The following is a 17,912-nucleotide window of genomic DNA, read 5'->3' on the forward strand; positions in this document are numbered from 1 at the left end:
TTAAATGTTTTCCTTAAATTTATCTTAGCTTTTCTCTCTTCTCACATATTTCACGCCATTCCGATATTTAGATAGAGCTGTAAAATCAACAACTCACATATCTGGAGTTTATTGTGAACTCCTTCCCTCTTTGCCTCTCAGCAGATTTAGTAGTTAAAACTTTTTTTGAGTTTATTTGTCACCAAGTAAAGGAGGACATTAAACTGAAAAACAACACAGAATTTTCATTTTTTTCCATGGGGTAGCCAAGGAAACAGACAAATTGGGGAGAAAAGGAAACAACATACTGGGACCTTTCCTGCAAAATTATTTAACACAAAAACAGAAAAAGGGACTGCTGACAAGTAAAAACCTCATCTCTTAGTTGAGATTATCCTTGCCTCTGAGTTCAAACAACCGGGAGAGAGCAGAACAAAGCCTGTGATTGACGAGATGATGTTCCATTCATTAGATTGTGCTTGGGGGTGGATCTCCCTTGGTGCAGACACACGCCATACACCCAGCCATCAGTATCTGATAACAGCAGCGCCCATCCACATATCACAAGAGCAAGAAAAACATGGAACACAGTGTGTACGTGTGTGTTATACGATCAGAATTGCCATAATGACTAGGAAGTAGACTACACTGACGAATCTTGAACGTTTTTGTTCGGCATTTCTTCACAATAACATCAGTTAAAAGTATTCTATAGAAAAAAAGCATCGCTACATCTAAAATTATAGGTAATTCAGGATTTCTTCATTACAGAAAGAAAAGGCCTTTCAATTTGTGATTTTGGTGAACATGGACATACATGACATTCCGATATATTCTCATTCTTATTAAGGCTTCAAATGATGGCAATGGTAGTGTGCAATTCCTGGCGATGGCAGGAGCAGCAAACCATCCTCAAGACGGGTCCGTGGCAGAAGAAACCTGACCTTCCAGTGCCATGGAGTGTCATTAATTCAACAAAAAATCAATGCCAACAAAGGGCACTTTGAGACAAAGGCAGATGTGCACGTAGAGTGAGAGGCCAAAGGAGAGGCAATGTGTGTTATGTACTACGTGAATAAATGTAAAATATATGTCCAAATGACAAAGTTAATTCAATGTTACAGATTTGCCCGTCATCACATTACTCTAAAACAGTCACAAATATGCAATGTTTTAAATTTTTATTTTTTTATGCTCACGCAAACTTAGCACAAGGTAAGATTTACAAATGGTGTTTTATAGGGTTTGAATCACAGAGTAACAAAAATATGTTATCCCCATGATGTCTGAAAAATGGTATTAGGACACGGTGATTCTGCAATAATCAATATAACGCAAGACATCTACAATACAAAATGGTATCTGTATCACTGGAGAAGAAAAATAATCCACCAAGGGCAAAAAGCAGCAACTCTGAATCCATTCACTGCATTGTGGTGTCAGTTTAACCGCATTTGTACAACAAACTGCAGAGTCTTAGCTCAGTGCCTTCCAACACTGGGTGATGCATATCGTCCATGACCAAGCACATTTGTCCCCCAACGTCCAGTTTGTTGGACTGGAGTGGTCTCTCCCTATCACATCCAGGCAGGATATGCTTTCTTGGGCCTAACTATATTTTTATGTGGGGTTTGTCTATCATCTGTATGTTATTGAACCAAATAGCAAACTTACATTTTTAGGTTAAAATTTGGCACATGAATGAGTAAGAAAGTAGAAAGTAGAAAATACTGATGTTCTTATCCCTGTCCAAACTGATACTTTTATAATTCTCCAGAGAAAAGACATATTATTCTCCACTCACAAATTTAAAAATAGAATATTTTGTAATATACTAACACACACACACACACACACACACACACACACACACACACACACACGTTTTGTCCTGCCATCTAGTCACTAACAACTGTAACAATAATTAGCAACAGCTGATATGATTTTCCCCCAGCATTGCTTGTCATTTGTCATCTTAACTTATTCAAAGTGATGGTCAAGTATTGGCAGAAATATTCCACATCTAGCGGAACGCTTTCTTCAGTAGCTTGTGACTTTTCATGTTGACGCATAATGAATCCATGAATTCCTTCACTCCAGTGTTCTCTTGTACTGTAACCTGGCTATCTTAAAGAAGAGCAGCACTAAAATACTGGTAGGCTGAGGTGATTCATTGAAATAGGAAGTTGAGTCTGTAGTTTCAGCTCAGATCTTCTACGCTGATTGTAGCTGTGCATGAGCATGAATGCTTTACAATTTAAAGCGATACTTCACCCAAAATCAGCCATTAGCTTCAGTCTAAACATATGAAGCTTGCTCTCTCAGCATTCTGGAATCACAAAACCCATCTTTGTGAGCTCAAGATACATATTTCTGAGTACTTGCATCACTTTAAGAAAGAAACAAAATGAAACAGAAGTGGAGAGAGTTGGATAACACTAAGCCGCTGTCCTGCGCTACCCTTGGCTGACGCTTCCTCAGAGTCCCAAGAGGCAGTTCAGCATTTGCAACAGAGCTCATTCCTGATTGATGAAAGGTAAGTTTCAGGTTCTGGTATAATAGATAGTACAGAAATGATGGCTTCACTAAGTCTACCTGGATAATTTCTGACTTCCCAGTGACATTACCATTATACAAGAAAAAAATAGACTGCTTACAATTTAAAATATGGTTACACTAAATCACTATGGACCTCAAACACCAAGGCTGATGTGACTTGCATCTGTATGAAAACAAATACTTTAAAAGCACAAGTTAGACTGTTTGTCTCTCTTGGGATTGTGTAACTGCTTTATGAGGAACTACTCCCTTATTTTTTTTTCAAACACTAGTTTGTTTTTTCTCTCAAAGTGGGAATTCATTATCAGTTTGGTGACACACTGGCTCATATCTGCATCTGCAGCTGTCTGTCAAGAGACAAAGAAAACCAACAAGATGTCTTTACTGCAAAAATGGACTTATCACTTTCCAAATTTAAGAATTTCTACATGCAATCCTGTTTCCGGAAAAGGAATTTGTTGCCACGTGACTGTAGTGGCCTGGAACCTTCTTTTTTTGACTTAGTTTGTCCATGAATGTCCACTGCTTTGATACACACAATTAGCGTTTACATGGTTATTCATCCTTTGCTCTCAAACTGCTGGACTTTTTACACAGACTCTGTAATCTTTAGTCTAATGTTGACATACAATAATCTTGTCATGTTCATAATTTATGAAAAACCTATAAAGGTAACATTCATTCAAATTATTTCAGTTTCCATTACGCAATGATATTACCTTGACTATGTAAATTCTCTATGCAAAAGGAGGTGAGGTACTTTCCAGGGTGAGGTTGTGCCACCTCTCGTCAGTTTATCAAACATCCTATTAACTATAATTCATCAGCTCACCTTTACTTTCCACGTCTATGATAACAAGAACTTGATACTGTATGAACATCATTCAGAGGAAGTCAACAACTTATTCCTGGGAAAAGACACTGACCTCCTGTTTGTGTGTGTGTGTGCGTGTGTGTGTGTGTGTGTGTGTGTCCTATTGGAGACTTCTGCTATGAACAATAACCCTATTGGAGCCACAGGTCCTCATGGGGACCAAAGACCGGTCCTATGGCAACAAAATGTAACATCTGAGTTCTTGGTTAAGGTCAGGTTAAGGTGTGAATCAAGGTTATGTCCACATGAATGGAAGTCAACGGAATGCCTTAGAGAGGGTAGGTGGGCAAACCTGTGTGTGTGTGACAGATTAGAATATGAGTCAGACACAGCGAGGATGGATGACAAACACACTCAGCCAAGAAGGACGATAATTCAACAACAGTAGGTCAGGGTAAAGTTTGCAAAAAATATTTATATTTAGCTTAAATTTATAGAAATCAATATGTTACCGTACTCAAGATCCATAGCTGCTTCTTCTAAAACATTTCTGTGCTTTTCCATAAAGGTGGTTCAAGGGAACCAGAGAGAAAGTGAACATCTTTGTGCAATAATATTCACACTCAATCTAAACTCATCATAGAAACATTCTGAGTTTTGATTATGTCATTAGCTACAGCCTTAAAACACCTGAAGTTACTGCAAGTTAGTTGTAATGTGTGATCAAAGTCCAAATCTAAAAAAGTTTCTCTGACAATCACAACCTTCTGGCACGAACAACTCTTAAAAATTCCGATGTTGTTTAGAGTCTTTAAGAAAATTCCTCCCCCCCCCCCCCCCCCCCCCCACAGAACAAGCTAGCATAGAGGGAGTGCTGCTGATAAATTCTTACTGAAGTGGCTACTGACCAAAGCAAGGCTTGAAAAAAGCATTTGGAGGGACAACAAAAAGAGCCCTCAGTTTCTCACAAACTGGAACTAAACATTTTAAAGAAAGTTGAGTTCAGAGGCAAATATGGCTGATATGTTATCGATGATAATTAATTAATCCCTCGCTGCTGCCAAACCATTAGAACACAGCCCACCAGCAACAGCTGATAGCTTCAGATTCATGACATGCCCACACTCTTCTCTGAACTTAAAAAAGAAGCATCATATCATGATGTGAGCATTATCACACACTGTTCACAGCTGTTACTTCCACACCTGGACATATTGCAGTGTACAGATGATCAACCATGTAGACAACAATTAACGTCTACAGGTCTCCAGATGGCAACAACAGCAGGATTTCAGCCTGCAGCATTTCAAAACTTATATCTACATTTCTGAACAGGGCTACACAATGAGTCAACATGTTTTTTTTGTTTTTTTTTGGCTGTTTCTCAAAATATAATTTTATATTAAATATTGGGGTGCTGCAGAAATATCCAGCCTATACATCATATATTACAGAATGAAGAAAACATCATGTTTGATACAGATCAACAAAAAAATCACTGATTTCTCATTATAACAGGTTTTGATAAATTATATAAAAAAATTATGTAAAAAAAGGACATCCCCCTAAAATTGTAAATCATATTGCTATTTTATAGAAGTTCAAAAAAAATCACAATTACATATTTATTTTCAAAATCGTACCGCCCTACGTCTGAATACATTCGATAGTTTTCTAATATGTGGCATACTGTACATACACCTTCTCATCAATAATTCCTTAATTCTGAGTAATCAGGGATTATGAGAAATTACATTTCCTCTACAAATCCCACCTCATCATTAACAAAAATGGACAACTTGAAAAACTGGAAAGGCTAAAAATTAAGATGTAGGAGAGAGAAACAGTAGCAAGATTCCCTACCATGGTTGTCATCTGACTGGTTGAACCCACACAGCTGGCAGATGGAGCGGACCCACTTGTTCATCTCCTCCTCTGTCTCAGCTACGAGATAAAAGGTACGGTCCGAAGTTTTGATGTCAAACACGAAGCTATCCTGGAACTCCTTCCTCTTAAAGGTCAGGCCAGCATCCACTTGCTCGCAGCAGTGTAGGTCGATGACCCGGATGGGTTTCTTGGAGTGGTCGTTCTTGTAGTACTCGAGAACATCTGGGTCACCACTCATGCGGCCGCTGCGAAGTATGAACCACCGTTTTTTCCATGCCTATGAAATGAGAGGGTAAGAACATGAACCGGTAAAGCAGACCTCTGTTGACAGAGCAATTACCAATTTAATTTTTTATAAAAGCATCACAGAATTATACAGACTAAAAATGATTCAATGCTACAGTGCAGAATAACCCAAAACTCAACAGCTGGAATTTGTGTGTGGTGTAAACTGTTGATCAAACAAGAAACTGAAAGTCTACCTACTTCAGTGGTACTGTGCTATAGCAGCCTGTGGTTGTGTGGTTTGCATGTGTGTTTGAGGCTGTGCATGTGTGTGGGGGGTTTTGTTTTTTGTTTTTTTTTGGGGGGGGGGGGGGGAGCAGGTGTTTACATCCTTCTAACGTATTTCCTGTGCTGACATACCCCTGACGGCAAAGACAAAGAGAGGAGGCAGAGTTCCTTCATTACAACTTTTACTACAAGATTCACCTCCATAACTAGTGAATGACTCTGCTTCTGTCCAATCAAAATAAAGTAACATCTGCAAAAGTCACCGGAGCTGGAATTTCCTTACAGGGTGTAAATAAACACACTTTCATAAATCATATATAAAGGCAGGACATAGCACACAAAGAAATGCTGAAATATTACTTTTACACCATTGTGTTTGTCAGCTAGAAAAGCATGACAGACATGACAGAGGTCTGGACTACATTAGCTCAGTTCCAAGCAGCTATCTTAAAGGGACGCTGTGTTCTCTATGGTCAGAGACACAAGAGGAAGATAGACCAGGAAGGCAAAGGGGGAGTAAGGGGGGGATTGGGGAGGCTTTTGGACATCTGCCAGCGATGCACTTCCGTTAAGCAATGTCTCACACATGCAGGCTGCTGACACACAGGATCCTGCAGGCCCCCTCTCCCTCCATCAACAGAGCCTCTGCTAGAAGGCTAATGCTGCAGCTCCACTGTGCTTTTCCAAACTCCTCTGGAAAAATACATACTAAACTTCCTCCAAATTTAAAAAAAAAAAAAAGATGGCTGAATTCTTCATTTCCCTATTTGGTTTTAGTGTTTTGGGATAGTTGAAGAGTCAGCATTAATTTCTAGTTGCCTCTGTTACTTCCCTACATTGTAAAGTCTGCATGTAAAGAGCCCATACAGCAATGAGCTTTATATTAAAATAAGGAAACACCAAGGTGTCCCTGTTTTAACAGTATATCATCATCATACTGTTTCCTTCTTGTATAGCACTTCTCAAGCCCAATTTCACCAAATGATTTTAAACAAACAACAAAATCAAATAAGTAAATTAATGAATGAATTAGTTTTAAGAAGCAATGTTAACCACTTGGGTTTGTCCCCATAAAATACCATCTTTCATTTTTAAATTCATTTCACTTCAAATGCAAGTTTTGAAGTGCATAAAATGAATAGAGGTCAACTCTGCCGCCCGAACATCTGACTTTTATTAATTTGTAATGAGATTTTTATTTTTAATTTTTTTTTTTTAAAAAGGTATCTTGACAGTGACAGTCCACTTCAATCAGGTGAAGTGAATGTGAAGTGTAATTGATGAAGTGTGACTGGTGAAGATATTTGACTGACACATCCTGATGCTTCCCTTTGCCAAATACTCAAGTTATATCATGGTGATATTCTGGTTCATTAGACAAACAGTATAGTTCTTTTTGGGTCAGGTACAGTGCTGCATAGTAAAGTCTTCCATGATAAAAGGAGGTCTTTATTTAAGCTGCCTGCCTACACAAATATGCAGCAGCAAATTCTTAAGTTTTAAAGTTGCGAAACCCTTTGAAAAAGGCAATGTAAATGATTGTGCTGTAAAAACTCATTAATTTGAATAGATAGTTCTAGCTTTCCTTTTCAACATTTGTTCAATTCTTCATATATGTATATATACACATATAGCTTTATAAATACAGATACACACAATATTACATGACACTGTTGCTTTAAGAACCATTCCATACAGACAGAAGGTGAGGCTGAAGAGCCTTTTTGTGCACATTGATCTTATCTAATCTTTGGTGTAACTGAAGTCCTCCGTCAGACTGACACACTGAGAAATGTTTGAGGCAGAAACCCTTTTTGCCCCACTGCAAAAAAATGTGTGAACTAAATAATATACTTTCAGGGTGACAGCTAACATTAGGTCATCTCTAACTAGAGGAGGTTTTTATGAATGTTGAAGAACTCAGATTATACTGTGTGGCCAAAAGGAGAAAGATGTTGCAACTTAAATTTCCTTCTTAAGGAATCCATTGGTGTGAACTTCAACGAATTGTATCTTCATGACTGTCCTTAAAGTGCAAGCCCGCATACATCTTAATGTGTTTTTTCCCCCATGCCTACAACACCCTTTAATGCAGTGCCACTGCACCATTCTGAGAGAAAAATCACTGTAGCTTCAGCAAGCCCCATTTAAATATTATGGCCTCTTCTGGAAAGAGAGAGCATCTTTTAATTGTGACTTGGAACAGTGCCCAGCTTCAAGAGATCAGTGCGACCCAGCTGGGTTATTCCTGGCCTACTGCAGCATATTAACCCAGGACAGCCACAGCTTGCCAACACTGAGGAGAGACAACTCATTTAGCAGGCCTTATCTTGCTAAAAATATGATGAGGATTTTACTCAGGGAAAACCAGTTGCTGCCTCATTCAAAACCAAAATAATTTTGAGGGTGGAATATGATTTCCCCTTGTCACAATTTTACATAAGCCAGTCACAGATATCTGCAATGGAAAATGAAAAAAAATCCACACTGACAGGCAGTGTAGCTTTTGCGCTCTCTCAAGAAATTTCACCAGACAAGTAAATCATGGAGGAGGAGGACACAACAAAATGAACTAACCCACCCACTGCCTGTCCCACAGAGCATGTCTAACCCCATTGATCACTAAAACTGTGGGAAGCAAGGCCTGAAGCCTTTAGAACTAGGCTAAACTCCCCCGGCTTTTCAACTTTCCCCTCCCCCTGTGGCTTTGGTTCGAGCTACATCACTGCCAAGACACACTGCCCTTGTTAACAACTGGACTGGACAGTCCACTAGACCATGAGGGAGCTTTGAGTCAGGTCTCTAATCACAAGTCCAAACTCGCACAGTATAAGCAGTGTGTTGTGAGTAATTTATTACAGACCACTTAGGAAATACTGGAATATCAATGTTCATCATGTTCTGCAACCCTTTTCATAAACAGTATCTAAAGTCTTAAAAAGGTCAAATCTAAGCCAACACCACAAATGCATGCAACCTGATGCTACTGATAAATAAGTAACAGTTCAGATAAGTAAAGTAAAATATTGCCTGCCAGTGCTTGAAGCTTTCCGAGAAGAAGGGCAGCCATCCATACATAAATGTGCAGCGTTTAGTCTCTTCACTCTCATCCCATAGCAGCTAAAGCTTACATTGTTCCAGCACACTCTCATTTCTCCTGCACTTGCTGATGGCAACTACAGATACAGGGAGACTACAGTGGTGCACAAGGAACACCACATCTATTTTAGAAAACCGGGAAGGAAAACATCTAATAACAAAACCACACAAAACAATCTTTTGAGGCTTTGCTTCTAAAAATAGGATCAAATATGAAATCCTTTGTCTCTTCACGTGTTGATATGCAAACATGTTTTGGTCTATTTTTAGCAGACAACAATGGTACTGTGGGAAAACAAATTCATACAAATGATTTCAAGACACAAAAACAAAAGAAAACACAGTTGTCTGGCATGTTTACAGTCCTTCAAGCATTTCAACCATATTTTAACAGACAAAAACAGAGTGCCACTGCAGTCTTTTACGATATGTACCCGTGTTTAATGCAGCAATCAACACTAGAGCCTAACCTATACATAAAAAATAATATAAGCCAATATTGGTCTTACATAAATATAGTAGTATCGGCATAGAATACATTGTCTATCATCCAATATTTTCTGATTTGTTTTTAATTTGTCCTTCTACAGGACATAATCATGAACAGATTATGTGAAGTTTATTATTTTAGTGTATTAATGTAATTTTGGACTTATTTTTAAACCACAAAATGTCGTTCCTCCATTGAATATTTGTGTTTTAAGTTTTCGATGGCAAAACTTGTGGGATAATTGCAAAATGAATATTGACCCATATATGAATTTCAGAACTTTTTCCTCCCTACAAGCTGCTATGAGCACCTGCCCAACAAATCCATTATCGGTCAAGCTCTAGTTATGACTATATTAATTGACATTACCTTTCAATTCACTGATGTCCGTCATTTTGGACAGTGTATCAGTCAACTATAAATTTTCCTGTCTCTGTTACTAAGTTTGATAATTCATTTAAGGGATCAATACAAAATATAACCAAATACATTTTTCAAGGAACATACAGAATAGTTTTTCCTACTCATAAATATCTGTTTCAGCATCAACCCCACAAATGTTCTGAATCAGTCCCCCCCATTAACCAAATCACGTCACCTCAAACAAAGAGTGTAGTGGAAGAGGAATCATCTCAGACACCACTCAACAAGCACATCTTGTTTCCAGCTGTTGCGCTCTGGGAGGCGTTACAATTCACTTCACACTAATATAACCAGTTTAAAAAAAACAAAAAAACAAAACCCAGTTTCTTCTTTGTCATAAAAAAAATCTTAACTTCCACTGACAAATTTATACATGTCATATCCATTGGTGTAATATAGTGACCATAGACTGCTGTGCGATTATGCATTATTAGATCATGTATTTCCATTGTTCTATGTTTGAACCTGCCTAATATAATGTACTATCATGAAAAGCAACCCGACAGGCCAGGCTGTGCACTGTGTGTAATTTAATAAAAACAACAAGGTTGTCACATGTCTCTGAACCCAACTCATCATGCTGCTGTGCTAGTAACACTGACTAATATATTCAGGGATGGCTGTGGTCTAAACAATTATAAAAGGTGTGTCTTTTCTTTTAGAGCAATGCAGTACTACATAATGTGTGTGTGTGTGTGTGTGTGTGTGTGTCATAGTAGGCTGTGTCAACAAGTATGACTGATAAGCATCAGTCAACATGTTTTTAAATGTGTATGAGCAAACATTCAAACTAAACACGCATGCTATCATAGTTAAATGTTAGAATGGTTTTGTTTACATCCTGTGGTTTAAGTCAGAAGGGGAGGAGCCAGCAGGATGTTGTCTTTTACTTGGCCTCCTCTACTTTACCTGCGGCTGCTGTAGTAGACACACACTACACAGCTGCACAAACACTGCTCTGCAGATCTGCAGCACAGCCACCTTGATTGTGTATATTTTCTCATCTATTTCCAGCATTTGTAAAGAGCAGGGCAATTTACCTCTTGTGACTCCAAATGCTTGGATACAGTCAGACTGGAGGCCTCAGGCAGCATGTCTCCTGTTTAAACTAAGTGGCAGCATAGCATGCTCAAACAGAGGAGAATGTATGAAAATGCACTGGTGCTTGGCCATTGCTGCTTCACTGCAGTAAAAGCTGAAATGAACCTCATTAATGTGATCATAGAGTTAGTGAGCTTGTGAGGGATGGGATACAGCCTGCAGACAATTAACAGGGTAAAGTGTTATTTTTTTTTATATTATCCTCACACAGTGTGCAGCTCAATTTGAGTGTGGGATTTAAAATATTATACAGCTTCTCCACTACAATGCATGTTCTTATCAAAAGATGGCAGTAGAGGTAATGTTACACATCACTATAACAGAGTAGAAGAAGACCATGTCCTCTTAGTCAACCACACCCCATACTAGCAAAAAATGGAGAGGTCTCGAAAGTGACTCTAAACTGCACAAGATACAAGTGTTTTTTGGTGCCCACTAGCACAGGCCATGCTTCATGCTGTCCAGTGATGAAGTTTAGGATTAGTTAGTAAAACGCTGACAGCAGTTTACATTTCCTTTTATTGCACATTTACAATGTGTTTTGAAAATGTCACTGTTTCCATCAAACTTTTCAAATATGATTCTTTCGAGCACAAATCAAAAATATGATGATGAAAAATGACTAGTGTGCATTTAAGGTACAAGTTTTAGGTGATCTAAACAAACTGACTTCATATTTCAAACTCCAAGCAATGGGGGTCAGCACATTAACAGAAAATTTGGCTGTCCATCCCTTATGTAAAAATCAATGCTATGCTAACTTCCTAAGCAAGAGCAGAGGGTGAAAACTCAATTCATCAGTCACCACTAGCCTATGGTCACATGCTTTGGGTGGTCATGATTAAATGTATGATTCAAGTGGCCAAAACTAGTCTCCTTCACAGGGCGACTGGCCTGGACCATCTATCACTTGTTGAAAAATACCAAAGAGCAGTGGTTAAATACCCTAAAGTCAGGTTCCATGAGTTTGTAAGCAAATTAAATTATGAAATGCCTGAATCATCTGACCACATCCCTGTATGAATAACTCAAAAGTTGAGCAGCATTCTAACTATAGCAACTCACTCATCTCTTGAGAAACAAAGAGGTAACAGAGGTATTATGAGACAAAACTGCCCATTCATAACTTGTGCCATCTCACAAATCATCCCTTTGATTTTGCACCAAAAAAAAATGTCCCTCTCACCCTTGCAGGGTGGTTCTGTGTCATCCTCTAGCTCTGGTCCTCTATCAGAGGCCTGGGAACTTGAGGGTTCTACGCAGTATCTTAGCGGTTCCTAGGACTGCACTCTTCAGGGCTGAGGTTTCAGTTGTTGTTCCTGGAATCTGTTGGAGCCACTCTCCCAGTTTGGGGGTTTGGGGGCCGAGTGCTCCCACTACCACAGGGACCACGTCAGCCTTGACTGAAGGGAGAAGCAATGAAGTTGCTCATAAATATTCCTCTTTTGTTCTTCACTAACTTTGAAAGGAAAACCCACCACATGAAAATAACGTTGTGCTAACACATGAGCCCTTCGCTATACTAAATTTTATGTGTGTGTGTGTATATATATATATATATATATATATATATATATATATATATATAGTGTGTGTGTATATGTTTTTTATTTACATATACTCTCTCTCTCTCTCACACACACACACACACACACACACACACACACACACACACACACACACACACATATAATGTTATTATGTATTATGAACCATTTTAGGGCCAAGGGCTCATATGTTAGCACAACATTATTTTCATGTGGTGCCTTTTCCTTTCAAAGTTAGTGAAGAACAAAAGAGGAATATTTATGAGCGACTTCATTTCTTCTCCCTTCTGGTGCCTGTAAAAGGCTAGAATTTCATCTTGCCAGCAAACGCCTCTCAACAAAAGAACAGCAGTGATGACCATTCTGCAATGCATGTGATGCAGTTGAAAGGTGCTGCAAAGACTACAATTATATGGCTGGATGCCTGGCCAATTGTGATTGTGGTTAGTGTGGTAAAAGGGGACAAAGCTGGATGGGCTACAGCAGACAGTGATTATCTAGTTATAATCAACAGCAAGTCAGATGACAGGCTACATTCCAGGAACAGATGGGAGATTTAGTAAGTGAGGGAATGTAATGTTGTTAATTTAGAAAAATATTTTCGGGCCACTGCACTTTCCCAGGTTTTATATTTGGAGGTGGTAAACTGTACAACAGAATATAAAATATTTTGTTCTTTAACCCCTAATATAGGACTAAGATAGTTTGCTAAAAAATTGTTGTCTCCTTTTCTGTGCTTGACCTGTCATTTATCAGTACTCACTTGTATTACATAGGCTTATATAACAGTGAGGTTAAATGAAACATAAATGAAAATTAAAGAGGGAAGTTTCTTGTGAGATCTTACAGTTTGCACATGGCTCCTCATTTTGGCAAGATATTAAGCAGACCAAGTTTATGCCACACGTGTCTAGATCTTCTCCAAGAAATTCAGGTATCACAAACAAAACAGGAGCCCAACTGTGTGCCAACAATGTGTGGCCATTTAGCATTTTTGCAGTTCTGGCCCATTATCTGTCCTGAATGGTGAGGAGATCCAGATGCTCCCACAGCACTGCCCCATCCACGTACTTGGAGAAGTAAGCATGGCAAGATGTTAAACAGTGGCTCAAAGAATGAAACTACATGCTTTTAAATGCAACAAATGCATCAGAGTCTATTGCAGTTTAAATCAAATAGCTCAGGTTTCAAAAACACAGACTTTGAAAGGCTGGCAGCTGCAAGACATAACACATTTAGATAAAAACAGGCTAATAAATTCTTGTGTGTTAATAAAAAAGGTGGGAGGTTAGCCATGGCATGCCAAAACAGACAGGCTCCTCTTGAAAGTAAGAACATTTACATCTGATCTTTCCCTCATGTGCAAATGAGGAGTTCTTCTTTTCAGCAAAATGTCAGCTTTGCAATTCATGTAGAGTTTGATTCAGCTTTGTGACAGTATAGGGAATACGGTACTATTCCTACACATCATTCAACAGTGGTGGAAAGCTACAGCAGGCGTGAAGATGATGAAGAGAGATGCTGCATTTGACAGTCTTCATTCATTCGCATCAGGGGTGCAATGGTCTGCAAAATCTGCAGCACATTCTATGAATAACAACCTCTCCAAGTTCTTAGTAGACATAATTGGCCTAAATTTGCTGTCGAACACTTTCATCATTAGGAAAATGAGTAATTTCTCACCCTGTCTCCATATCAGCACAAGGCTAGGCATTCTTAGCGCGAGTCCTCCTGACAGTTTGACAAACGGGGAACATTTTCTTTAATCAGAAGTCTTTGTGTCACTTCCCCTGCCTTTTCTGTGGCTCATACATATCAGGGTACGGAGGGTGTGTCATGAGCATCTCTTGCTCCTTTCCAGAAAGAATGGTTTAAAAAAAAAAAAGAAGGTTATTTTGGTCACTTCTGACATCATGAATATTTATCAGCTGGATCTATTGAATCATCTCACTTATTTAACTTTCTGTCATTCAGTCACAAAAGGAGTACAGAACTGAAAAAGAGTTTGTGACAAAATTCTGTGATCTCAATTATCCTGTTTCCCTCACCACTGGTATCCAAAAGTGTAAAATAAAATTCGATAAATTGACCCACCCTGCCTCCAAGTTAGTCTTAGATGCGCAGAGGCTAAAACACAACAATTAAAGAGGAGTGGAGACAGGGACAGACTGATCCCAGCAGCTTCATCAGTCTCGCTTAAAACTTCTGGTTCCTGAGGCTAATCTCCTCATTGAGTTGTGAGCATCAATACTTTCAACCACACTGTCCCTGCATGCGGACCTTGCTCGATGTATGACATCAGCGAGCAAATACATAGGAAAACATGGTATATCCATGATGCTAGAGCAGAAAATAATTCCACATTACTGGAATTGCATGATACGGTTGCTATCATTAGTAATCATTGGGGATGCGCTGAAAGCTGAATTTGGCCAATTGAGGATGCCTATGTTTCGCGTATGATTTTTGTTGTGTCCATCAATATGTATTGTGCAAAAACTGTTGTCCTTGACGCTGCTGACGACCCTCACAGCTGCTGTCTGCACAGTAACTCAAGAGCTGTCTCACTGAATCTTATGAAACTTTACATGTTTAAAATATGTGCCAAACAGTATCCATCTTCTATAGAGCTGCGGTTGCCTATGTTGCTGCTCCATTTTATTTTTTCACTGGAGACAGTTCTACATTTGGTGGATACCCCTGGCAGGTTCTGACCAACTGACAACTTCCCACGTCAAGTTAATTTCCAATTTTTTTCATTATACAAAGTAATAACAGAGCCGTTTTTTTTTATCTTTCAGTTAAATATACCATCATTGCTCATAATTCAATCTATTCTACATCATTTTTCCCCATTAATCATTTACACCCAAAGGTATTAGATAAAATGACTTGGATTTGAAAATATAGTAAGTACCCTTCAAGTTTATAATATCAATACAATTAAATTTCATTATTTCAGGTGAAAAAAATCCATTAATAATGCTGAAAACTCCTACATACATGGTTTTTGAGATATCCTGCCAACAACTCACACACTACGCAAATAGTCATCGTCCTTTTGCACAGCATCACCTTTTTAAGGGTTCATTACAACTCCAATGTACTATGGGCATCAAAAATAGCACACGATTTATGACACAGGAAATTTTCAGGTTTCATCAAAGCATTAAGCTTCTAGAGAGAAAAAAAAATAAAAAAAACAGCCACCATCTGAGATTCCGTGTGCTGTAAATACACGCACATGCTGTGCTCAAGAAGTGACACATCCTCCTTCCCTTTTATTTAACCGAAGATGTTCAGCAATCATATGAATGGGTAACATGTGACTTGACATGCCACTTTCATAGGAGCTCGGTTTATTTGAATAACATTTTGAAGAATGTGATTAAATATGTCTGAATTTGGTGACAAATAAAAGAAAATACTTTAAACCCTCATGGCCCGCTCCACAGCTGATTTGATTAACAACGCCATCGAATGACAGTCAATATATAAGCTCCAATTAGTAGCATGATCCAGCTGTGTGACGTCTAGTTTGGATCTACATTAAGAAACTAAAGTTCTCTTTATGCAATAAGATCAGAAGATGTTTAACTCCAATGCCCTGTATAACTACTATTGTCTTTGATTCTGAATATTTGATTCATGCTATTGTAGTTTTATTTTGCTTTATTTCAAGCATCATAAATTAAGCACAACACAAAGCACCACCCTTATGTTAAGCTTTTAGCTTTTGCAAATAAAAATGGTCCCAACCACAAAAAAAAGTCAATGGGATCTACCTTTCATCAGAACAACATCCTATTTAAAGCACCGCTGATGGAGTCTTCATCGGAAATACATTTATATACTCAGATTATTTTAATTTCTTTCCCCTCTATCACAACACTTCCTGAAGGTACCATCGAAAGGAAGTCTGGCATTTACTATTGGTGCAATAATTAAGTTACACACAAGCAAAGCCAGCGTTCATGGCAAAAGACAGGATATAATGACAAAGGTTCAAACGAGGCCATTATGGAATTTCAACAGTGAATGTGAAAGACCGGATGAATTTGTGACTTTGATTAGCAACTGATGGTAATATATGTTTTTGTTACATATAATTGTGCAAATATATGGTTGATTTCTCAATTAATAACCAGTAAAAAGTTGTTTTTATTTTTTTAATAGGAATCCAGTTTCTACAGTTTGATGATATATAGCGTTATGGTTAATTAACACATAATTTGGGCTCTGGGGAATCCTGATAGTTGTGGTCATCACATATATTTACTATTCATTATAAAATAGTCGGTTGATAAGATGAACATTTAAGTTCACTTTGAGTCATTTTTTGCTAGTTTAATAAAGTAAACAATCAACAGATATCCAGTCATAAATACAGCCATGAGCTGCAGCCTTGTGCCAACCACACTGACCACAATTTCCTTAAAGCGAGCATATTTACAGATAACAATCTCAACTGACTTTGAAACTACAGTCCTATAGAGCCACCCCAGTTTTGTAGCTTATGAAGAATGGCTAACATTAGAGCCTGCAGATTAAGTGGAATAAGCAAAATGTCTGTGTGAGCTTTGGGTGTCTGTCAAAGCAGGAACTGGGAGGCGTTCTCAGTTGACCTCTAAGGGCAAGGACTTCCCAAAGCCCTTCTGCAAAACAACAGCAGACCCGGCAGCTGACAGTGGGACACAGGCTGCTGCTATACCGTGCCTGCCGACTTGCACCGACTGTCCCCACCTCTCTCTCTGCTACCATCCACAAGGGCAAGACAATGAAGCCCTTGGCACTGAGCGAAAGCAGTAGCAGCAGATATCACCTTGACGATATGATCTGTCTGGAATGTGGCAATTCTTTACTGTATGTGAACAGACACGTTTGTGATGTCAGATAAAACAATTCGGACAGATGGGAGGGTTTTGCCAACAGCAGCTTGATCCTTACATGAGAACAGGAATTAAACTGTTTACAGTATGATGTGTCACACGTATGATTCATGTTTTGCTTGCAGAGTACGATAGAGATGTGCATGTTTAATTTAGATAACTTATCATTACACATATGTCAACACTGGAAGACATGTCTGAAAACAACGGAAAGGAAGATGTTGGGACTCTGACTTTGTCACTCATTAACATAGAAAAACTATTGTAGAAAAGAATGATTCAATATTAATTTAGGAGATTTATTGTTAGCAGAGTAGCAGCAACATATTAAAGATGGAAGACAAAGATATGATCACACTGATATTGTCTGACCACTGACAGATGAGTAAAATAACCTAACAGAACTATGCAAGAGGCCCTGGGTAAGTGCTGGATTAGACAATTGTTTTCATGTTCCTTTTGCTTACTCTGGACATCATTCAACAAAAGCAACCAGGCCACACCCACCTACTCTTAAAAGACTGCCTACCTCTGAGGCCTGGATCAGCACCCGAGGAGACACAATCAGACTCCAAAAAGGACATGAATTTAGCAGCTCTACAACATTAAAA

The 17,912-nt window shown here is 38.6% G+C and overlaps 1 protein-coding gene across 3 annotated transcripts in view; it reads right to left on the bottom strand.

Annotated features, from left to right (window-relative positions):
- Positions 1-17,912, bottom strand: part of gab2 (GRB2-associated binding protein 2) — a 33,772-nt gene that overhangs the window by 13,250 nt on the left and 2,610 nt on the right. For all 3 annotated transcript variants that reach the window (XM_086216465.1, XM_086216464.1, XM_086216466.1), the window contains exon 2: positions 5,216-5,516. In XM_086216465.1, the coding sequence (XP_086072591.1) occupies positions 5,216-5,516 (301 nt within the window). The remainder of the gene's footprint in view (positions 1-5,215; positions 5,517-17,912) is intronic.

The sequence above is a fragment of the Aulostomus chinensis genome, chromosome 10, assembly GCF_037954235.1.
Source record: "Aulostomus chinensis isolate RoL2024-O1b breed Wild chromosome 10, RoL_Achi_v1.0, whole genome shotgun sequence".
Classification (NCBI taxonomy): Eukaryota; Metazoa; Chordata; class Actinopteri; order Syngnathiformes; family Aulostomidae; genus Aulostomus; species Aulostomus chinensis.